The following is a 25,749-nucleotide window of genomic DNA, read 5'->3' on the forward strand; positions in this document are numbered from 1 at the left end:
TTGAATTTTTAAATGACTGGAGAAACAATTTGATGCTAAGTTCCAATTCCATTATTTATAGCAAAAATATTTCTTGAGTGACTTTCTGGGTTTTAACTTTTAAATATTCTAATATTTACATTTTATTAAAAAGTTTTTTTAAAATTTTATATTGGGCTATAGTTGATACACTTTATTTTTAAGAACAAAATATTGCACATATTTTAAACATACCAATTTAGATAAAATAAATGCAGTACATAAAAACAGCAGCAGTAAATACAAATTAAATTATATTTATTCTTATCAAACACCTTAAAATTCCTTGAATACTAGGCATCAGAGAAAAATAAGCTCCCCAACCTCAGGAAGTCACCTTCACATTGGGAGTTGAGACAGGCATTCAGAGAGATCAACATCTAAGATAACAGCAGAAAGTCATCCAAGACAGTCTATAGATAAATGAAATAAGATATGGAAGGGATCAGTAGAAGTGTGGACAAGGAATGAATCCTTGAGGCGTGCTTTGATATGGAGAGGCAAGAAAAAAAAAAAGAGGACAACTAGCTTAGAAAACAGCATACCCAGAAAAACAGGCAACTTTCCTTCTCAGAATTCTGGAGGCCTAGGAATTAGATATCCTAAAGATAAATTCCTTATGTCTATCAAACATGACATTGTCTTTACTCTTCAGGATATCCCAATATCTTCTTGATCATAGTTTAAAATTAATTGGAATAAGTTCTCATTTGAAATTATTGGTTGAGTTTTGATCTAGAGATGAAATTGCTATTCAACTATCATATTTAAACGATGTATTATTTCTCCAGTGGGAGCAACCATTTATCAATGTTTCTGAAGGCTCCCCAAATTTATCTAAATACCTGATAAAACATGAAATGTATTGGGCAGTATGAATAAGATCCTCATGGCTCAATTACCCTCAGATGCAAGAAAGATACAATCTATGCTGATAACACAGATTAGAAGTATTTAGGAGTTGGGAGATTGAAAAAAATGGGATTCAGTGATCAAGTAATTAACTTGCTCAAAATATTTTCACTCTAACTTAAGGATACATACATACTGACAGCAAATTTTTATCAATTTTTTATCAATTCCTACCTCCACCCCATCCCCACCACCTAATCCTCACTCACACAGTTTGTTATTGACTGACTAGCTAGCAACTGATACAAGCCAAGAAAGAAGATCTTTGAGAAGGGATTTATTCCCATAAAACCTAGGAATTAATGTAAATATCAATAATTAAATTTATGCAGCAAGCAATTAAATTATGCACATGTGTCTATTATCTCTGGTTACCCAATTTATTCCATGATGAAGGGAGGTAGACCCATTGCCATCTCCTAGTTTAACAAGAGTATAAATGGTATAATTATAGCTCCTAAAATGATTGCAAATAAACATCATTTTTTTCCTTTATGTACTGGTAATGGTATCATATTATTTACAGTGTTTGATTTACACAGGCACAAGCTAAGAAATTAACCACTGTGTATTTCAGCTGTTATAATATTACTACTGAACCACAGTAGTGATCATTTAATTATTCTTCTTTCTTCATCTACCAGATACCATGTTAGATACTTCTATTGTTATTTTTTCAAAAACATACCACAGATAAATTGTTGTGTTAAATGCTGTTGTGCATATAAGCCAATGTACATGATTTCAAGCAGTGTCCAAATAAATACAAACTCCTTAAACCTCAAATTCAAGATCTTCTACTCTCCTACCTATTTTCAGCACTATTTCCAAAATATGCCCTTAGATGAATTTATCATTTTAGTCACATAGTTTATTCATTGACACCAAAAACATTTTGTGAATTTTGACTACATTTTCTTAGCAGTCCTTTATAACCACAGAGAATGCCTTCCTTAATTTGTTCTATCCATTTAAAAATTAACTTTTTCAATCTATCTTCTTTACCTATTGCTTTCAGAAAACTACTACTCTTTCCTTTAAGTTTAAATATTAATTGCTCGCTTACAAAGCTTATTTGGCAATTCATATCTATTACTAATGCATAATAATCAAAACAGAAATGTATTGAGCCCTTGTTTTGTGTTAAGCACTTTCATAAATCATCTTATTAATCCTCAAAACTTTGCTATGAGGAGGATATTATTAGTACTATTACTACCGCTAAATCTATTTCACAGATACAGAAACAGAGTTTTAGAAAAATTAAGGAACATATCCAAGGTTAAATGACTAATAAATAGCTGAGCCAGGATTCAAGCCTAGGATTTTCTCATACCAAGTTCTATGCTCTTTTATCATTATTTTTATTATTTCAAACTGCAACTAGTAATTCCCTTGTTTTTTTACCTTCTCTCTTTAACTGGATATATATGAGTGTCCTATGCATTCTGGTAAGCATACAAGTTTCTACAACATAGAGATATATACTTCTATTTGGTAAGTAGTGAAATGAAATTTTGGAGATTATAACAAAGCTAGATAGCTATAGCAAAACTAAATTGTGGACAGAAAACACATGTTAATTAGCAATGATGGTTACACAGAATAACCATATAAAACAAGATCCAAAGGTGAATTTCAAGATCATGGGTTAGCCAGATACCCCCCATTGGAAAACTGACAAGCTTTCATGTAGTCTAACCAATAAACTAGAAGTAAATAATTTCTAATGAATTAACTGGTAAAGTGAGATAGTACATGCTATGTACCTGACTCAATAAAAATGGGAGCATAGGAAGGAAGATCTGTGACATGATTTGGAGGCAAGAAAGGAGAGGAGAGGAAAAAACAGAGTGTTTCCATACTGTATATACACTTCTCCTCCTATGCTTATAGCTCCTGAAAATGTTACTCAAGAGGCAGAGATTCTCAAGTGGGAATGAAAATGAAAATACCTAATTCCTGACACACTGAGTAAACTCACTGCTGAGGAAGACAGGCTGCATGTATCATACCTGAGAAATGATCTTCCTAGTAGAATCTGATTTGGTAGAAATGTTTTAGGAATGTTTAGCATACTGACTGACTCCAGCCTAATAGCCATGGTAAAAGTTGGAGAAGAGTTAATTATCCTGCATTATGCACCAATATTCTTAATATTGTTTTCTTAATTTGATTCAATTGCAATAATATAATAATACACTATTATTTATTAAACTTATATTCTATGCCAGAAACAGGGTGGTATTTTCTCATTTAATCTTCACAAAATTTCCTAAAGTAGATATTATTATTATTCCCACTTTACAGATGAAGCAACTCAGTTTCAAGTAACTTGTCCAATGTAGCACAATTAGTAAGTGGTCAAACAAGGAAAGCTTGTTTTAAAAAGCTGGTCTCAAAAAATCTATGCTACACTACTGATCTTATGATGTAGGTCTGTGCTGCTACACACACCAGTGGTGGCAAAATGAAAGGTAAAATTGTGGTAAATTAGCCCAGTGCAACTAAGCATGGCCGTTTGAATCACCATAATGGCTTGTCATTAACTTACAATCATAATATTAAAGATCTAGTATCATATAAAAGTGTCTGCTAAAGGTGAATATTCATATATCAGCAAAGATATATTTTTTTCTGGTTTCTTAGCACTTAAGTGATGCCAGCTTCTGGGGCTAGTGAATTTATTTAGATGTCCGAAGGTTAATAGTCTAACTTTAGCCAAGTCCTTGATGACAGCATTTTCAGCCACTGCAACACAGGACAAAGAAGCAGCATTTCTACTTGCTAGTATTTCATAATTCCTGTTTGTCATCATATGTGTGCATATTTGTCACTCAGTGACCTGGAACTCTTATTTTAAAGTCAACTCTAAATGTTATTTCTAGTTATTTTATTTTAAAATTTCACTCAAGAAAGCAATGTTTGCTTAGAAAGACAGGAAGTCTTGGTCATTAAAAGTGTGAGCTTTAAAATCAACAAGACTGAGTTCTACTTTGGTCTAATTTAGTGTTTACCACCTATGTGACAAATAATTAAAGTGTTACATTTCTCAGCGATAAAATTATATACCTCATAATGTTTTTGTGGAGATTATCTGAAATACTCTATAAAAGTTTTAACTTAGTCTTAGTGCAAGTACATAGCAAACACTCATTAAATAACAGCTGCTATTATTATTTATCATCTTTCTGATCATTATCATCATCAGGCTTATGACTGTACTGTTAAGTATACTTCTTAGTCTCATCTAGCACTGTAATCAAGCCAATCCATATATTATATTTTTCAAGTTATATTTAGCAATATAAACAACAAAATGTTAGGTCTTATGTTTAACAATAACAACATCATTTTAAAACCTATATTTTAATTTATTTTTAATGTTGCACACTTTAATTAACATACAAATTATCTTAATTAAACCAGCATTTTCCATGAGTAACAATCTCACATACAGGTTTGTTCCCTTCTCCAGTAATTGTAGAGGAGGTGGAAATGTCCTGGAGTTTTTTATATAAAATTCCAGACTCCCTTTTGAAATTCCAGACTCTCCTTATTCAACCTCTCACTGTAGCTTTTCTCAGTTTCTAGGACTCAAGTGACCAAATGCAAAATGCATGTTTCCTCTGAGCTCTAGGTGAGCTTGTGATCCTAAAGACAAGTCTTGCCATTTAAAAAATATTTCAAATAAAAACCCATATCATCCTCAAAGGTCTAAATTATGTCTCTATATGTTATCCATTCTTATTACCTCCTTCATTGCACTTAGCATTATGAATAAATAACAAAATGTTAGGCCTTATATTTAACAATAACAATATTATTTGTTATACTCTACTTTTTATGTTACAACTTCTTTGGACAAATGTTTAGCAATTTCATAACAAGTTAAATGTATCTTCTCTATGAACAAATAACCTCATTCCTAGGTGTTTATCCAAGAAAAATAAAAACATTTATCACAAAAAACGCTAGCACATGAATGTTCATTGCTTTGGAAATAACTGAGATGTCTAGAAACAGAATAATGGATGAATAAGTTGTCGTATATTCATACAATTGACTACGATTGAGCAACTAAAGGTAACTACTGCAACAACATGACACTCTTAAGATCTAGACTCATATTACAAGTTGTTAACATAACCCTCCACTTGTATACATAATTGGCATCTCAAAACTAACTGACCAAATTAGTTCTTTCCCAAATCCTCTTCTACCTGTCTTCCTAATCCCAGTGTTATCCTCCACCATTTCTCTCTATCCAAAATTTTAGAAACGATCATTGAATCCTCTCTTTAATTCCCCCTTCATTTCTAATCCATAAGCAAGTCCTGTCAATTCTACATCCAGAATGTATCCCAAGGCCATCTATGTCTATAGCATCTACTAAAGCAACACTGTCCAGGCAAATAACGTTACTAATGTACTTAATTACCAGAACCTCCTCACTGATTTCTGTTTTGCCTCCAGAACCACATAACCAGATCCACTCCATTCTACCCATGACAGCCAAAATGACTTTTCCATATCATAGTACTCCCTTGCTTTTGGGGAAAAAAAGTCTGGTAGATATTTAAAACATAGAATTGTGCTTTTCATATTCAAGCAAAGAATTAATGGAACCTCAAAAAATGATTTGATTGTTTCTTGGAAATATCAATTTTTTTTTTTTTTTACTAAAAAATGTGGAATAGTAGCAAAAGCTACTACAAAGGGGTTATTTCACCAGAAATCTTACGTTTTATGAATATCAAGTGTATATTAGTTAGGTTGTTTATTTTTGGTGCAAAATTTAGTAAGACATTCCTTGGAATAAGAGGAAAAGTTTAATTTTAAAAGTACATCCTTTGACATACAGCAAAGTAGTTAAATATGCAGAGAAGTCCATTGGCTCTGACATAAAAATATTAAATTTGCTCAAAAGATTACAAAGACTAGCTTTCTGTAGGCATGCATCAAATCTCTTGAAAACAACAGTAATCAAAAGACACAAGAGTATAACACAAACTGCCAGATTCATCTTCCTAAAATTCATGAATTTAGTGCTCTCTTCAAGTGACTGGCATAGTTCCTTACTATGCTTTCATCAAAGATGAAATCTTCCAACTAGCCTAAACACAAACCACTTACCTGAACCTGCCTAAGTGACCAATAACTGCCTTCTCTGTCCAGTGGACCAGAGCATTTCCTCACTGCCCATACTACCTCTTCCTGTCCACATTGTTTTTCCTACTTGGGATATTTCCATTCTTCCACTTGTCCATTCTTTTAGTCATCCTATCTAAAATGCCTTTATTTTAAATGACCTATGTATCATACCAATCACTATACCTATGAACAGGGGGTGTGATAAGGAAGAATAAACTTCAGTGAGTTTATAGTCAAATGAAAATAGAAACTAAAAACAAACAAACAAAAAAGTAAGTCACATGACAAAAACCAACAGCATAACCTAAGGGCATATACGAAATATATGAGGGCACAGGGGAGATTGAGAGACTTTAGTCAGAGGAAATGAAGCTTAATTAGTTTCTTGAGAATGCATGAGAGACTTCCAAGAAACCCCAAAGGAGCTTGTCACTTCAGGTGCAGAAAACAAGATGTGTAGAGACATGGAGACAACATAAACCTGCAGTGAACTATATGTAGTCTTGCCTGGCTAACAAAAAGCATGCACTGGAGAGATGAACTCATTCATGGAGGGCCCTGAAAACAATGCAGAGAAATTTAAATTTTATCTTGTAAGGAACTAGAAATAAGTAAAGCATTTTATGCAAGGGAACTACATAATCACATTTGACTTTTACAAAAGTCACTGTAGTGACAATGTGGATGATGAACTGAGGAAGTCTGTAGATTATATACAAGGATAGGAGGTGATTATAATGTATTGACCAAAAATAATAAGAGCCTGAAAGTAAAAATTGGTAGAAGGGATGGAATGAAAAAAAAAAAAAAAAATCATTAACAATAATAACAGTAGGTAAAAATTGAGCTCTCACAATATGCTAGGAATTGTTCTGTGTTTTATATAATCTATCTCATTTAATACCAACAATGATGAATGAGGTGGGTACTGCTACTAGCTCAGTTTTTACATATAAGGGACCTGCAGCCTAGAGTCTTAGTAAATTGCTCATGTTTCTATAGCTGTAAAGTGTATGCTCTGACTCCATCACTTGTGCTCTTAAAAATGGGGCTATCATGGTCACACAGTGTGGACGGGGCACAAACATAGCTCACTACTTCTTCAGTATATGCTATAGTCTATAGAATTCTATAAAATAAGGGGACAGTGCCTTCTCTTAACTCCATGGCTGCTCTAACCCACAATGAACTTGCTCTTCTCCAAATGTCATAGTTCACCTTGTCAGGACCAGCTCCCACCTAATCATCTAATTCTGGACTGTCTTCCCCGTTTTTGTAACAAGAGTTAGTTCTGTTCCCCTGTTAAGGACAAGGAACATTTCTTACATTTTATTTCAGTGATGCCCTGCCTCCATCAAAATGTTGTCAAATAATAGAGTGTGTGTGTGTGTGTGTGTGTGTGTGTGTGTGTGTGTGTTGATTTTTTATGCCTGTTTGGAGATGTGCTTACCAAAATTCAAAAACAAAGGGCCAAATCTGTAAGAGACATGAATAGCATATAATTGTCTCAATATTTACAAGAGCAGGAGGATGGGAAAGAATACATATTTTATGTTTTATTATTTTTATTATTGTGAAATATTAATTTTGTAAGAAACATCAAGGCAACAAAGGATCCAATCTGCTAAAGGATAACGAGCAATTAGTTAAGTCAATCATGTTTTATTTTTAGAGTTAACGAGCTAACTTGATAAAGTAAAACACAAAATATTCTCAGGTTAAAGGTTTTAACTTTATATTATATTGCTCAAAGGAAACATATTTTCTCCAGTGTAGGATGTTATCAAGTCATATAACACATACTCACAATGGTTCACAAGATCCAACCAGGCAAAAATAGGGCTTCATGCAAAGTTCTCATTGTAAAAGGAAGGGCCTCAAAATATCAGTATCTATTTAATCACCTCACCTTTGGGGAAATTTTCTTCTTGCTGTCGCTATTCTAGTTCCGCTCCTTTGCTCTTTGGTGGCTACTTCCCTTTTTCCCAAATGTGGAATTTACTCAAGATTTGCTCCTTGAGTTTAGCTTTCTTTTTAATACTGTTTTTCTCAGACTTTATTTATATTTTTATGGATTTAATATCACATTTCTATGTAGACAATTTCAAAATTGATACCTCTAGTCATTTCAAGATTATATTATATACCCACCACAGCACTTAACACACACACACAAAAATTCTTACATAGTAAGTACTTTATAAAACTAGTCAATTTAACTGATTCTGTAGCATCACACACACACACACACAATAAAAAGAAAAAAAATTTCTTTTTAAAGCTAGCTTGTTGAAACTGAGTTTTTGTGTGGCAAAACCCAAGTTTAAAGAGGTATATTTCAATATCACAATTTTTCCCAAATTGGGGGGTTTCAAAAATAAATAAATAAAGTTATATGTAAGATTTCGCATGGAAACAAATAATATATATATAATCTATTACATTCTATGTGTCATGTGTATTCTATATGTATACAAACAACATGCTATTACATACATATAGACATATTACACATATAAGCTATATCATAGGATCCATACATTACATGGGATGTGTTATACCCATAACACATAGAATATTAAGTGCAATTTTTCCAGTTACTCCAAGATGTTAAACTTACATTTATATAAATTAAAATGATATAAAATAGAATATATATACATATATGTAAATATATAAAGATTAGATAGATTGATATATAGATATTTATGTAACAGAGTGCTCTGTGTAGTTTTCCTACTGTAAAAGTGACTTTTCCTGTTGCTTCAGAGTTTTAGAAATTAAAATTTCCAGGGCTTGCTTGCATAGAGATTTAGAGATTATAAAATTGGTTTTGCGAACTTTAGCTCATTTTCCATCTCAAGAGACTATAAACTGAGGTCAGGCAATTGACGGAAAAGATTGAGAGAAGTCTGTTTAGTGAGGGTTGCCAGCGTCCTGCAGTCATCTCCCTTCCTCTTTTTCCCCTTTCCCCAAAGCTCAAAGTGAGGATTGAAAGAATCTCTTTTCCCCATTTCCTGTCTGCCTACTTTTTTGCCCTCTGACTTTAAAAGAACTTAATTATAGGAATGAGATCACTAGCTAATTTAACTTAACTCCTGACCAATGCTCCACCGAATGCACAGGATGCCTTGCTAACCTGTTGATTCTTTTCCTAGATTGAAAGAAGTAAGAATGTAGAATTAAGTAGTTAAAGAATGACTAGCTCTCTACTCCCAGAAGCCTGCTTCACCATCCTGCCGGCACACCACGAGGGCAAGATAAGATCTGAAGAAAGATCATGAAGAGTCAGCCAGTCTGCATAAATGGAAAATGATGCAGAACACAACCTCCTGCCTTGATGAGTCACTGAGATTCTTTAAAAACAGTCACGGCTGAGCAGACTCTTCGGAGTTGGTCTGGGACACGGAACTACCTTCCACCAGGTTGCTGGAACTCTGAATAAAGCAACCTTTAATTTCTACCAAAACCTGTCTGCTTTTATTTCTATTATTTTTTCAAAATATTCTATCAGAACTAAGGAAAAGAATGATTTAGAGCTGTGAACTACTTATCATCCAGCTTGCAATAAAAATACATCACTGTAGCACTAATAGTTCCTGGCATGCTGTGGCAGTGATAAAACTTTTAATGGCGTTGAACAGGCATGGGGTATTGTCAGAAGAGAATGCTCAGGAAGCTACAGTATCTCAGACCTTTGAAGCAGGTGTTGGGGAATAAGTATTAACAACTATAAAAAAGAATAACAATACACAATATTGTTATACAATAACAATATCAATACAATGGGGAGAAACAATGAAAGTTTAAGGAAAATCAGTCATCAGCTTAAAGTGATGTAATCCAAGAGCTCCATGGCAGCATATAAAGAAAATTTCCTATAGTTGGAAGTCAGAAAAGTTGAGGATTGGACTCAGTAATTATAAGGATACCATAGCACCAAATAACTTTGCACTTACAACCACAGCAAATATTCTACTGAACCCTGAAACTTGGGATAGAGACTTTAAAACCTAGGACATAAAGTATCATAATTGCCACTTTTCAGTGAGAAAATATATGAATGCATTAAAAAAATTGAGTTTGTCCCATGTCTGCTTCACAGTAGCTCCACTGGGTTCATAGACCCACCTCATGGCAATTTCCATGGATTTTAAACATGTAATTTGAATGGATACTTGATGGAGGCCCCACACTGGTTTCTAGGCCTTTGCGGTAAAAACTATCAGAAAGGAAGATCAAGTGGAGACCTCTGAAATTGCTCTCTCCCTACCCTCTTCCACCTTAGCCAAGATAGTAAACCAAAACAATATCACACACATCAGCAAGATGGAAGAAGTTACAACCCAGCCCTCATCCCTCACAAAAGTAACAGTTTAATAACTATCCACAAATAAAAATAGAGTGTTGGAATACAATTTTTAAAAGCCCACAGTAAATGTCATAAATGATGTGGTAAAACCTAAAAGCTTTTCCTCTAAGATCCAGTACAAGGCAAGGATGCCCACTCTTTCCACTTCTCTTCAAAATAGTACTGAAATTCTAGACAGAGTAATTGTACAAAAAGAAGGAGGAAAAGAAGGAGAAGCAGAAGAAGGAAAGAAAGAAAGAAAAGACACCCAAATCAGAAGGAAGAAGTAAAATTACCTGTTTCCACGTGACATGATCTTATATGTAAAAAACCCCAAAAACTCCACAAAGAAAATGTTAGAAATAATAAATAAATCCAGTAAAGTTGCAGAATACAAAATCAACATGAAAAATCAGTGGTTTTTCTATACACGAGAACAAACTACACAAAAAAGAAATTGAGAAAACAATCCCATTTACAAGAACAACAAAAATAATAAAATACTTAGGAATAAACTTAACCAGAGAGATGAAAGACATATATTCTGAAAATTATAAAACAGTAATGAAGAAATTAAAGAAAACACAGACAAATGGAGACCTTCTGTGTTCACAGATAGGAAAAAATTAATATAGTTAAAATGTACATGCTACCAACTAAAATTCAACAACATATTAAAAGAATTATATACATTGACCATGTGGAATTTATCCCTGGGATGCAAGGATGGTTCAACATATGCAATCAATAAATGCAATACACCACATTCACAGAATGAAAGAATAAAAATCATATAATCATCTCAGTATATACAGAAAAAAAAATCTGACAAAATATAACAGCCTTTCTTGATAAAACCTTCAACAAATTGGGTATAGAAGGAACATGCCTCAACATAAGAAAGGCCATATAACACAAAAACATAGCTATCATCCTACTCAACAGTGAAAGATCGAAAGCTTTTCTTCTAAGATCAGCAAAAAGACAAGGGTGCAACTCTCACCACTATTTTTCAACATTGTACTGGAAGTCCTAGTTAGATATAGTCAAGACAAATCAGAAAGGACACAGTAAAATTTTTATTATTTGCAGGTGATGTGATCTTATATGCAGAAAATCCAAAAAGCTGTTGGAAATAATCAGTGAATTAAATAAAGTTTCAGGATATAAAATCAACATACAGAAATTAGTGGCATTTCTGTATACCAACAAAACTTCTGCAAAAGAAATAAACTATCCCATTCACAATAGCATCAAAAATATAAAATATAAATATTAAATATTTCAACCAAGTAATTGAAATACCTGTATCATGAAAACTGCAAGACTTTTATGAAAGAAATTGAAGAAGATACAAACAAATGGAAAGATATCCCATGTTCATGGATTGGAACAATTAATATTATTAACATGTCTGTACTATCCAAAGCCATATAATCCAAACCCAATGTAATCCCTATCAAAACTCCAATGGCATTTTTCACAGAAATAAAGCAATCCTAAAATTTGTATGGAACCACAAAAGACCCTGTATAGCCAAAGCAAACCTGAGAATAAAGAACAAAGGTAGAGGCATCACAGGTCCTGATTTCAAACTATACTACAAAGATATAGTAATCAAAACAGTATAGTATTAGCATAAAAATAGACATACTGATGGAACAGAAAAGAGAGCTCAGAAATAAATGCCATCACATACAGTCAACATATATTTGACAAAGGTGCCAAGAAAACTCAATAGGGAAAAAAAGTCTCTTCAATAAATAGTGCTTGGAAAACCCGATAAACACATGCAGAAATTGAAGTCTTATCTTACACCACAGTACAAAAATTAACTTGAAATGGGTTAAATGCTGAAATATAAGATTGCTATCGTAAAACTCCTAGAAGAATATGTAGGGAAGAAGCTTCTTGACATTGGTTTTGTCAATGATTTTTTGGATATAATACCAAAAGTACAAACAACAAATGTAATAATCAACAAGCAGAACTATATTAAACTTAAAAGCTTATTTACAGCAAAATAAATAATAAACAAAATGAAAAGGCAACCTATATAATGGGAGAAAATATTTTCAAACCATATGTCAGATAAGGGGATAATATCCAAAATATATAAGGAACTCACACAATTCAATAGCAAAGAAACAAATAACCCAATTTTAAAAATGGGGAAAGGACCTAAATAGACATTTCTCAAAGGAAGACATAAAATTGACCAACAGGTGCATGAAAAGGTGCTCAACATCACTAATCATCAAGGAAATGAAAATCAAAGCCACAATGAAATATCACCTTACACCAGTTATAATGGTTATTATCAAAAAGAAAAGATAAATGTTGGAGAAGATGTGGTGGAAAGGTGATCCTTGTACACTGTTGGTGGACAGGTAAATTGGTACAGCCATTATAAAAACAGTATGGAGCTACCCCCCAAAAAATAGTTAAAAACAGATCTACCATATGATCCAGCAATACCACTTCTGTGTAGTCATCTAAAGAAATGAGAACAGATATTGAAGAGATATCCCCATTTCCATATTTATTGTATCATTATTCACAATAGCCAAGATATGGAAACAACCTATGTGTTTATCCATGGATAAATGGAGATAGAAGATATGATATACATACAAACAATGGGATATTATTCAGTCTGAAAGAGAAGGAAATCCTGCCATTTGTGACAACACAAATGAACCTGGAGGACATTATGCTAAGTGAAATAAGCTTAACATACAAAGACAATTATTGTATGATCTCACTTATATGTGTAATCTAAAATAGTCAAACTCATTGAAGAAGAGAGTAGAATGTTGGCGACAAGGGGTCAAGTGTAGGGAAAATGGAGAGATATTGGTCAAAGGGTACAAAGTTTCCACTATGCAAGATGAGTAAGTCTTAGAGATCTAATGTGTAGCATGGTGACTATAGTCAACAACACTGTGTTGTATACTTGAACTTTGCTAGGAGAATACATATTAAGTGTTCTCACCACAAACATACAAAAATCTAACTATGTGATATGAGGGATATGTTAATTAGTTTGATTGTGGTGATCATTTCACAATGTATACATATATCAAAATATCAAGATGTATACCTTATAGATATACAAATTTTACTTGTAAATTATACATCAGTAAAGCTGGAACAAAAATAATACTACATCACAGGTAGAATGACTCAGTGCTGCCCTCATAAACCTAATTCAGGATTCAGAGGTGGTAGTCCCATTTTATTCTCATTTAATTCATGAGTTTTGTCCTTAAAAGCAAACAACTAGATCCTAGAAGATTGGAGTGGATTACTACAAAGTCAACAAAGAAATAACCCTAATTATAGCTGCTCTGCCAGAGGTGGTATTTTTTTCTAAAGAAGATTGAAAAATATTGGGTACATGGTATGTGGCCACTGAGTGGTGAGTGTATTCTTTACCATCCTTATCGAGATAGATTAGAAACATTACCCATTCATGTGTGATCAACAATATACTTTTATGTTCTTGACTCATTTTTTATCCTTGTTTGTTTTTATTGGTTTTATCCATACTCATTCTTCTTGAATCTGAGAATATTCTAAGTTTCCCTGACTTCAATCCATGCTGCTAAATAATTTGATTTTAATTGGTTTCTTTGGCTCTTTTCTCCTCTGATCGTCTTGACCACCCTAAATCCAAAATTGGATTTTTTAGCCACAATTCTAGTTGAACCAGACCTGACCCTCATGTGGGGTATCTAGACATTCAGAAAGATATTAAACTTTATTTTTTTTTACCAGCTGATAGTCTTGAAACACATATAGGCAAAGGATTTTCTTCAAGCGAGACTTTCTGATTGTAACAGAATCAACACCTTGATTACCTTAGCATTGCCCTTGAGATAAACAGCATAAGCATACATTCTTAACTTGATTTAAAAGGCCCTTCATGATCTGTCCTTGTGTTCCCTTTCTCAAATCACATGTTTCCTTTCCCTTATCTCAAAATAACCCTCCTTCTTCATTCAGTCATCCAACTACATTGGCCTTGTCTCAGTAGTCAAACATACCACAAAACACCAGCCAGTGGGCAATATGTTTTGGAAGGCATCCCTCATTAAATTGTTTTAAACACATTTCAAGTTGTGTTAAGAGTATAATTTTTATTTTTAAAAGCTGTATTATCTTGAATATTTCAGGATACACTGAGGGATATATTTAGATTTAAATATCTGGAAGAGATAAAATTTTACAATAATGATACATTGTTGCTTATTGAAAAAGCAAATATTCATTTCTTACCATTGGGTCCATTGAAGGTATGTGTATCCCAGCCAGTATAGAGTTTCTGAAGTCTTCACTGAAAACAAAGCTGTGGAAACTCTGAGGTATGAAAGAGGTTGTAGACTCATTTTCTTTAATCAGATTTTTATATATCTGTGTTCGTGGTCGAGCTAGGCCTTTCAGTATCACATAAAATCCATCATTTCCTATCACTGAAAGAAAACAAAACCAAACAAGATATACTGTAGACTTTATTTCCCAGACTCTTTGATATAAGTATGACTACAATACAGATTAAAATTGCTTCGCATTTAGCAGATTTCTTTTAGTTTAATCAATAACAGTGACTTTAATGTGGCACTTAGGCATCACAAATAATTTAGTCAAATAACAAATATAACAAAGACATGTCTACACATTTAGAATACTATTTTCTGACAGTTATTTATAGTAATAAATCCTCTTATGTAACTGATAAATTCTAGGAAAGAACCGTGGTGCCATATCAAGATTAAAAGATTTAAGACATCATGAGAAAAACAGGGCCAGAAAAGTCCTTGAACTTTTTAAATGCCCCCCACCCCACAAAAAAGTGCCTTTCTTCCTATTTTATATAAGTAACAATATATACCTACTATTAATCTTCATTTATCTTTGTTCTGGACAGAATGATGATCACTCATAGAACTGAGTAAAGAATATAGTATGAAAAGGGAAATTGTTCATTAGTAGGAAAAAGGTTTGTTTTCAGTATATCTCCTACTTCATATTGTTACTCTCCACAATCTGTCATCTAATCCCATTACATAAAGTTCAACTATGTGACTGTAGGTCTGACAGATTTATTCACTTGTGAGCATTTTGAATGAAACATAAATCAGTTTTTGTTCTTCTGAAGCCTGTCATTTTGGAGAAGAAGATCGTGGGAACTGGATGGTGTTTCTCCATTTCTCAGTCCTTTACATTTCTTCAAAGGATCAGAGCAAATTGTTCAAGCGTTGTGAGAAGATCTTTTCTTGCAATTTGCTTATTAACTTGCTGTAAATAGAAACTTTACAAATTGATTTTAATGGACAGTTGTGTTTCTTTTTATGCCCTATGACATGCCAACTTCTTGCCTTCTCTGCTTTTTTCTAAACTGAGTCCTTACTAGTGGGTTTCTTTTGGTTACCATCTATACATCGTGACTATAGATTGATTTTTTTTTTTTTTTTTGTCTTCTCTAAAGCAAGGGTTGTGTTTGTTTGGATGCCGGGGCTTAAAATAGATTCTTCCTGGGTAGCACAATATCACTTCTTATTAAACTTCTAATGTGTGTGGCAAGGGCACTGTGTAAACATCACTTTTTAAAAAAATTTTTATTTAATTTTATTTTTATTTTTTGAGAAAATAATATATTTTATTTTATTTTTTAACATCTTTATTGGAGTATAATTGCTTTACATTGTTGTGTTAGTTGCTGCTGAATAACAAAGTGAATCAGCTATACGTATACATATATCCCCATATTACCTCCCTTTTGTGTTTCCTTCCCACCCTCCCTATGCCAGCCCTCTAGGTGGTCACAAAGCACCGAGCTGATCTCCCTATGCTATGCAGCTGCTTCCCACTATCTATTTTACATTTGGTAATTTATATATGTCCATGCCACTCTCTCACTTCGTCCCAGCTTACCCTTCCCCCACCCTGTGTCCTCAAGTCCATTCTCTACATCTGCATCTTTATTCCTGTCCTGCCCCAAGGTTCTTCAGAACCTTTTTTTTTTTTTAGATTCCATATATATGTGTTAGCATACTGTATTTGTTTTTCTCTTTCTGACTTACTTCGCTCTGCATGACAGACTCTAGGTCCATCCACCTCACTACAAATAACTCAATTTCGTTTCTTTTTATGGCTGAGCAATATTCCATTGTATACATGTGCCACATCTTCTTTATCCATTCATCTGTCGATGGACACTTAGGTTGCTCCCATGTCCTGGCTATTGTAAATAGTGCTACAATGAATATCTTGGTACTCCAAAGAAGATATACAGATTGCCAACAAAAACATGAAAGGATGCTCAACATCACTAATCATTAGAGAAATGCAAATCAAAACTACAATGAGGTATCACCTCACACCAGTCAGAATGGCCATCATCAAAAAATCGACAAACAATAAATGCTGGAGAGGGTGTGGAGAAAAGGGAACCCTCTTGCACTGTTAGTGGGAATGTAAATTGATACATCCACTATGGAAAACAGTATAGAAGTTCCTTAAAAGACTAAAAATATAACTACCATATGACCCAGCAATCCCACTACTGGGCATATACCCTGAGAAAACCATAATTCAAAAAGAGTCATGTACCAGAAACATTGCTTTTTAATAGCTATTGTGTGAGCTGTATGAGAACTACATTGTAATAAGTACACTGTGTAGGGAAAAGATAATAATAGTTAGTAAGACTAGTAATGGTCTTGAGAAATTACATAGAGGAGAAAACAAGTTGGGGAAAGGGTGTATTCTAATACGTACATTTATATTCTGTTTTTTTAAATAGAGTAACTGACACTTCTTAGTATAGAATAAGAGCTATGGAAAGAAGTCCACTGTGGGAAATAATTTTATTGCAAGGGTTGCTAGTTGCCTACCCAATATGAATTCTCTCCTTTTCCTTTAGTAACAAAACCACAATTTTATGGGGTGTTGTATGTGCCAGTTTAAAAATTGCATTTCCCAGAAACTCTTACTTGTGTGGCCACGTGACATCATTCTGATTGATAAAACATTGAGAGTATCTTTGCTTTCCACATACGCACACCATCCCTTCTTCCCTGCTACCAAGAACAATGATAGGATATTGGAGCTGAAGCAAGCATCTTACCACTAAGGAAAATGCAAGGAGAATTTCAGAGGCCTCACCTGAGACCATGTGACCTCTCATTATGTAACATAAACAAACCTGAAAATTTTTATAAACTAGTGTCCTCTAGTTCTCTATTACTCACAGCTGAACACAATTTCTGTGTGGATATTGTCGGAATTTCACTTAACTCTATCCATAAAATATGTTCACCTTACTGAGGAATATAACTATTCAGTTCCTCTAGAGAAAATCTTCCTTCAGCCTTGGCCCAGTGACAGTGAATTTGACTAAATTTCTGCTTACAATGCATTAATTTTCTCATTTACATTATAAAAATATCTATAATATTAAGGAGGCCGTTAAGGAATGTAAGTAATATAGGGAATTTGAGATCCATAGAAAATATTTTTGGTCAGAAAATATCTCATGAATATTCAAGTTACTTTTAAAAGCAGTCAAATAAAGCTATTCTGGAAGCTGCTAACTCCATTTATATAAAAGACGATGCCTGTGTTTGAAATGGCAAAGGGGGCTGTATTTTAAAAGAAAAAATTTTATTAATATTAGATAACATTTTTCCTTTTTTATTGAGGTATAGTTGATGTACAATATTATATAAATTTTCAGATATACAGCATAGTGACTCACAATTTTTAAAGGTTATATTCTATTTCTAGTTACTATAAAATATTGGTTATATTCCCTGTGTTGTACTATATATCCTTGTAGCTTATTTATTTTATACAAAGTAGTTTGTACTTCTTAATCCCCTATCACTATCCTATCTTACTGCTCTCCCCTTTCTTCTCCCCAGTGGTAACCACTAGTTTGTTCTCTATATCTGTGATCCTGTTTCCTTTTGTTATATTCACTAGTTTGTTTTATTTTTTAGATTCCACATATAAGTGATATCATATAATATTTGTCTTTCCTGCTCTGACTTATTTCACTTAGCATAGTAACCTCCAACTACATCCATGTTGTTGCAAATGGCAAAACATTATTTTAATGGCTGAATAGTATTCCACTGTGTGTGTGTGTTTGTGTGTGTGTGTATATATATATATATATATATATATATAATCACATCTTCTTTACTCATTCATCTGTAGATGGACACTTAGGTTCCTTCCATGTCTTGGCAAGTGTAAATAATGCTGCTAGGAACACTGGGTGCAGTGTTCAAATTAGTGTTTTCAAATTAGTGTTTTGGGTTTTTTTTTTTTTGGATAAATACTCAGAAGTGGAACTGCGGAGTCTTACAGTTTCTTGAGAAATCTGCATGCTGTTTTCCATAGTGGCTGCACAATTTTGCATTCTTACTAACAGTGTACAAAGGTTCCATTTTCTCCACACCCTTGCCAACATTTGTTATTTCTGGTCTTTTTAATGATAGCCATTGTAGTTTTAATTTGCAGTTCCTGACAGTTAATGATATTGAGCATGTTTTCCTGTGCCTGTTGGCCATCTGTATGTCTTCTTTGGAAAAATATCTATTCAGGTCTTCTGCTCATTTTTTTAATTGGGTTGTTTTTTTTTTTTTTTTTGATGTTGAGTTGTATGAGCTGTTTAAATATTTTTAATATTTTTTTCCCATTTTTAATCCCATTCAGTAGGTTGTCTTTTTGTTTTGCCAGTTGTTTCCTTTGCTGTACAAAAGCTTTGAAGTTTAATGAGGCTCCATTTGTTTATATTTGCTTTTATTTCCTTTGCTTTAGGAGACAGATTCAAAAAAAAAATTGCTACAATTTATATCAAAGAGTGTTCTGCTTATGTTCCCTTCTAGGAATTTTATGGTTTCCAGTCTTACATTTAGGTCATTAGGTAGATACCATTTTAAATGGTCTACTATATATTGATTACTTTTTCTTTTCAAAATAAGGTACTATACATGGATCAAGTGCTGGTTTAGGAGGCCTGGATTTAGTCCAATTTTTGTGTTCATTATGTAATCTTGGGAGAGTCATATATTCCTAGGTTCAACTTCCAATTTAAAAATTGTCATGCTAGGTCAAATTATCTACATGTATTAAATGTTTTATTTTGCCAATTATTCAGTGAATATAATACATTTTTAAGTTGTTGGAATTACTATTAAAAAGCTTAAATAAATTATAAATTTCAAAATAAATATAAATAATGAAAATTTTACCAATGGAAAGGTTATTTGTAAAAATTTTGGCTAACTTTAATTAATGAACTTTTTGAAATACAGGTGAAAAAGACTTACCTAATTACAATATTTAAATTAGTTTAAAATACTTTAAATCTCATATTAAATCTCCAGAGAAATGTTTTAAGTGTTTATCTGCATTTTGAGGTCCCAATTCCATTTCTACTTTCCCTTATCCAAGAGATGATTGTGAAATTTTGAGAAAGTTAATGCAGCTTTCAAGGATGAATCTTCATGAACCGTAGGGAACACCTTAGTGCAGTGAAAGCATATCCACACTTTAGAATCAATATACACTCTTCAAGGCCATGTTTGCCTTTAAGGGAGCTATGGTCTTTACAGTAGGACTAAATGTTTTATTACTTCTATTGTAAAAGCATGTTGTTTGGACTATGGTTAATTTATAGATGGAAAAGATGCCCACTAAATTTTTCATGAGATTTAGCTACTGTATTTTTATATGTTATATGAAATTTAAACCATGACAGAAAATAAAGTCTATGCAGGCTAAGAAATGTTAAAGTTTTAGTAATCAAAAAATATTTTTCAACATTAAAAATAAATATAGTATTTTTTTTAAATGAGGAGTTATAGCGTTTTTGAGATATAACCTCATAAAAAAGTAAGAGTAAAATGATAAAATGAAAGAAATAGGAGAGAAATAACACTGCAAGACTCAGTGGACTTCAAGTAAAGAAAACAGTAAACATGACATATATATATTAAAAGACAAAAACCCCTATTCAGTCATTTCATAGAAATATTTCAAGGTTAATATAAAGGCAGATATTAACAAATTTTTTATCTGGCATCTAATTCCTGGTTCTAATTCCTGATTCTTTTAGCTTTCTGAGTTTTATGTTATCAATCATAAAAATACCCTCTGCCCAGGCCATAAAATGAGATCCAATGGAAAACTCTTGAGATAATTTGAATTAAGTAAGCTATATCTATATCTATACATCTATATGGCATATAGAGTTTACCATATGTAATATACACTGTATAAAGTATTTTATTATAGTGATATAAGTAAGCTTTATATATAGTGATCTTATAGTAATCATGTTTTAGTACCATTTTCACTTAAACTAAAAATATGTGTGTTATTCAGTATTTGAAATCATAAAATTGTTATCCTTGTTAATATTTTATTGTTTAAGAAAACAATGCACGAGAGGCTGAGAAATGGTAAATTTAAGATGCTGCCTTAAATAATGAAGCTCCAAAGAACTTATGGCCAGAAAAGAGACCAGAAGGTGCAAACAGCTGTGTGGAATTTCAGGAAAGAAACCAAAGCCTCAGCAGCAGATTGAAAGTCAGCAGCATGGTGATGAGGAATTACTACGGGGAATACTTTAAATAACAGCAGAGGGAGGGAAATGCACACATGAATAAAGAAAAGGGAAAAAGAAAGACACCTGGTTAGACTTGTTTTTTAAGTTGGATGAACAAGAGATTTGCAAAGGTCAGATATTTAATGAATTGACTGCTTTGATAGTGAAACAGATCTGAGCTGTCAGAATTAGATGTCTTAAAACTCAAGAGAAGGGTTGCAGCACAGGTAGGGGTAAACAGAGAATTTCAAAATTTTTTAATGTGTTTGAAAATATGCACTATTGAAATATGAATTACAAAGCCTTATTTAGTATAAATGATCAAATTAAAGTTGGTATTTGTCAAGGGTCGAAAGTTCATATTTTAATAGTTAATCACACATGTTTTTAAGATAACTTGAGAATACATTTAATTATAGTTTTTAAAGCTTTCTGAAAAAAATAAATAACTACTCACAAACACTAACACATAAATATACATTCATTTGGAAAATTCAACACAAGTATATGTAGAAGAAAAAGTTAACTGTTCCCCTTCACTGTTCCTCAATTCCTCTCCCCTGAATGAAGATAACAATTTTTTAAATATGTATTTTTGGAGTATCCTTCTAGATCTACTTCTATGTAGTTTTTACTGTGTATTTTTATATGTGTATACATGCACATATAATTTCAAGTTTTATATTATCATATTATTTATATAATTCTGCAATTGTTCTGTCTTTATTTATTGTCCTTAATAAGTTTCTACATCAATGTATATAAATCTACCTCATTCTTTTTAACCTCTGACTAGAATTGTAGAGAATAAATGTATCACAATATATTGTCTTCTATTAAAGGATACTTAGGTTGCTTACATATTTTTTACCATAAGAAGTATAATTTCAGAGATTTATGATAGAACAAATTAATTTTTTAATTACTAACCTCAAGCTAATGGCAAAACACTGTTGAATGTTTGTTCTTTCTTCCCTTTCAGAATCATTTATCCTCTGCAAAACGCCTATGATTTAATTTTCACTGCTTGATGTTGGATTAAATGAAACTAATTATGAGAGAGGACTGTTGGGGAAACTCTGAAAATATGTAAGTATTTTCAATAGACACATGTTCTCCAAAATTCCAGTTTGATTTTAAATGCCATGATCCTGATGAACCACTTTATAAAAACAGTGGCATAGTGAATGGAGAATAATTTAGCATTAAGGCTAAAGTGTGTTTGAAGCTCAGTTCTAATCAGGAACACTCCGCATGACATTTTGTGCCCTAGGGTCCTCATCTGCAGAGAATAATAATAATAATATCTACTTTTATTTGATACTGTGTGGAATAAATAAGGAATGTTCCTCACCCAAAGATGTATTAAATAAATTTAGTTCCTTTTTTCTAATAGACACTCAATAAATGCAAAAAAATGATGTTGAATTCTGTTGGTTTAGGTTTGTGTGTGACTCTGTGTGTTGTTTATTTGTATGCCACCCCCCAAAAAATTAAAATACAAAATACTTCTATTAATGCATCCAATATATCCTTAGTAAAGGGACTAGAAATTAAAATTGGGAAACTAAACTAAAATCTGTCTGAAGAGTTTTTTTCACAGTATCTGGATCAGTCAAATAATCACTTTGACCACTTGCTGTCTTAACCGTGAAAACCAAAGCTAGATTGTTATTAAATGTGTATATCAACGAGTGGTTTTCAAAGTGTGGTGCGCAGGCTAGAAGCATCCTCTGGAATGTTATTGGAAATGCAAATTAAGCTCCATCACAAACCTACTGAACCAGAAACCTTAGGGGTTTAATACAGCAACACATTTCAGTGTGTCCTCTGGGGGATTCTGATGCATGCTCAAAGTGGAGAAACACCACTGTATATCTTTAAAACATAAACACTAAAATGTGAAATGTTATTCATTTCACTACTTATAACTTTACAAATGAAATACATCCAAACAGTACATTTTAACAAGTCAAGTGAAATTATGAATATTATAATGATAGAGAACTCAAAATAGTGATGCACGTTTTGTCTTGCCAAATTTCCCTCCAGATTAGTCTGTTACCTGTGCTTCCTTTTACCCAGGTTTCAGAAATGACATTCTTACTAAGTATTTTCAGATGCTCATCAATTAAATGAGAGGTTAAATCTGGAATTGTTCTCAGCATCTTCCACACAGCGTTGTGTTCAGATGGCGTCCTGTGAATGGGCCTTAAAAAAAAGATTGCAAACTGAGACTACCACATAAATACAAAGAAACAAACAAACCAAAAAATCCTCAATTTTTGAGCTTCCAAATTTGTATTTCCTTTTTTTCAGCGTTGCTAAGGATAAGTGATGATGTTTTCTTTTGTCTTAGTAATCTTTATAATTTGTTCTCCTTCCAAGATAAAGAGGTACCTCCATGAAACTTTAAACTTTAGGATATTACATTGTGCCTTTACCTTCCTTTTATGTAAAACTCAGTGTTTCAATTTTAAGATTATACCTCTCATTATTAGTCATTATAATAATAAAGACCTCTTTTAGACAATAAAATGATTGATGTCTTATTTTATTCTTGATTTTTAGGTACTATTAAAGTTAGAGCAAATGAATATGTAATTTAACGTTTGAGAATACAAATTTTAAGTGAAAAGATGCATATGTAATTTTAAATAAAACATAGTTTTCCCATGAAGGATGACATTTATTTACTTTTAATCATTAAATTCACTATTTAATAAATATAATACCATAATCAAGAAACAAAATTCATGTTGATTCTAAGTTTTCAAGGGACTAACCCAGCTACCATGCCATTGCTAAATGCTCAGTATTTTTAAAAAATCTATTGTGAAAAATCAGTTTAGCAGTAGTAAGGGAATTCAGAGTACTCACATATATGTAGGTTTGCCAGAAACAGTCCCAGTTTAGGTGTGATATTCTATTGGCTCATCTGTTATGCATGTGTTTATGTGTGCATGTTTACTGATCACATTATAAATTGGGTTGTTTTTTTTTTTTAGTATTGTTGTGTGTTGTAGCAAAAAAAAGTTGGAAAACACTAATTTAGTAGATAATTTAAGAAATACTTTTGAGAAAACTAGCTCCCCACTTAATATCATTTAAAAGTGTGTACTTCAGATGTAATAATAAAGAATTAGTATTCAAAAATGGCATGGTATTATAACCAAATCCTAAAAAAATGTCATTGATTTAGCCACCAAACAGGGGATGACAAGGAAATAATATCACAGATTTTAAAATGGACATACATTTTTAGTGGCAAAATATTTGAAATATCAGTTGCCTGAAGTAATTTGGAAGGTAGACCAAGTGCCTAAGAAACTGGCTGCTTCACAGAAAATAGTTGGAAAAAGCTAGAAAGTTATTGGGTTTTGTTTGCTCAATGTTAGTTGTTCGTAGCAATGTATTATTAGCTGGATAAAACTGACCAGTTACCAAGCATAAATGGAAAGGAATAGAGAAGATCCAGAAATGTGTGGCATGATTTTAAAAGCCATGTCATTAGATGAATATAATAGTCGTTTTTACCTGTATGGATGAGTAGACTAATGTTTTTCATCAAATTGGGAAGCTTTGGCTATTCTTTCTTCAAATATTCTCTGTTCCTTTTCTCTCTTCTCTCCTTCTGGGATTCCCATTGTGTTGATTCTGGTATACTTGGTGGTGTCCCATAGGTCTCTGTTCATGTTTTTCATTCTTATTCTTTCTCTTCTCTGACTGGATAATCTTAATTGATATATCTTCTTCAAGTTTGCCAAACTTCTCTTCTGCCAGATCAAATCTGTTGTTGAACCTCTAGTGAAGTTTTTATTTCCGTTATTGTACTTTTTAACTCCATAATCTCTATTTGGACCTTTTTATGCAGTTTCTTTTTATTGATATTATCTATGTGGTAAGACATTATTGTCATACTTTCATTTAATTCTACAAAGTCTGTATTCCCTGTGTGCAGCTACCTAAATCTCTGTTTATTTCACTTAGTAGTCATCTAATAATTGTTTGGAAATTTTCTTAAATGCCTGAACCATTAAGTCCCCCAACTTTTGCTGATGGGCAGGCTGTGTGTTTTCGTGCTCTACTTTAATTCATTAGACACTGTTTCCTTTATTTCTTTGAACCTATCATAATAGTAGATTTAAAATCTTTGTCTTACTAAGTCTAACACTGTAATCCTCTCAGGACATTGTTTGCTCTTGGCTGCTTCTTTCCCTGCATATGGGACACACTTTGTTGTTTCTTTGCATGTCTCATAATTTTTGTTTAAAATTGAACATTTTAGTGAATGTGGCAAATCTAGGAATAACCTTACCCCTCCTTTCCAGGGTCAAATAACAACAATGCACAATGAATGAGGTTTTTTAAGGGAGTTGCCAGACAAATCACAATGTGGCAGTGCTTTGGGAGTGGGTTTTTTGAGGATCTCTTAACCAGTCTGCCCTTTAGGAGCTGCAGAGCTGCTAGGTCTTAAAGGCTATTACAGAATTGGAGACAAGAGGATTAAAATAGGTCAAAATAAAAAGCTACAAACCCTGCTAATTTTCTTGAATAAATATGCCTCATGTGGTTTCATGCATCTGATTAATTTCAGAGTTCTGAAAAAATTTGTTTTGACAATCTTTCTCAGTACTTCATTGCTTGTATGAAGGAGCAGATATACAGAGGTCTTCACTCTGCCATTCTA

General features: G+C 32.7%; 1 protein-coding gene across 1 annotated transcript in view; it reads right to left on the reverse strand.

Annotated features, from left to right (window-relative positions):
- Window positions 1-25,749, reverse strand: part of CNBD1 (cyclic nucleotide binding domain containing 1) — a 414,652-nt gene that overhangs the window by 89,540 nt on the left and 299,363 nt on the right. The window contains 2 exon segments of the mRNA XM_059901721.1: window positions 14,717-14,910; window positions 23,125-23,270. Of these exon segments, the coding sequence (XP_059757704.1) occupies window positions 14,717-14,910; window positions 23,125-23,270 (340 nt within the window).

This window comes from Balaenoptera ricei, chromosome 17 (genome assembly GCF_028023285.1).
Source record: "Balaenoptera ricei isolate mBalRic1 chromosome 17, mBalRic1.hap2, whole genome shotgun sequence".
NCBI classification, from domain to species: Eukaryota; Metazoa; Chordata; class Mammalia; order Artiodactyla; family Balaenopteridae; genus Balaenoptera; species Balaenoptera ricei.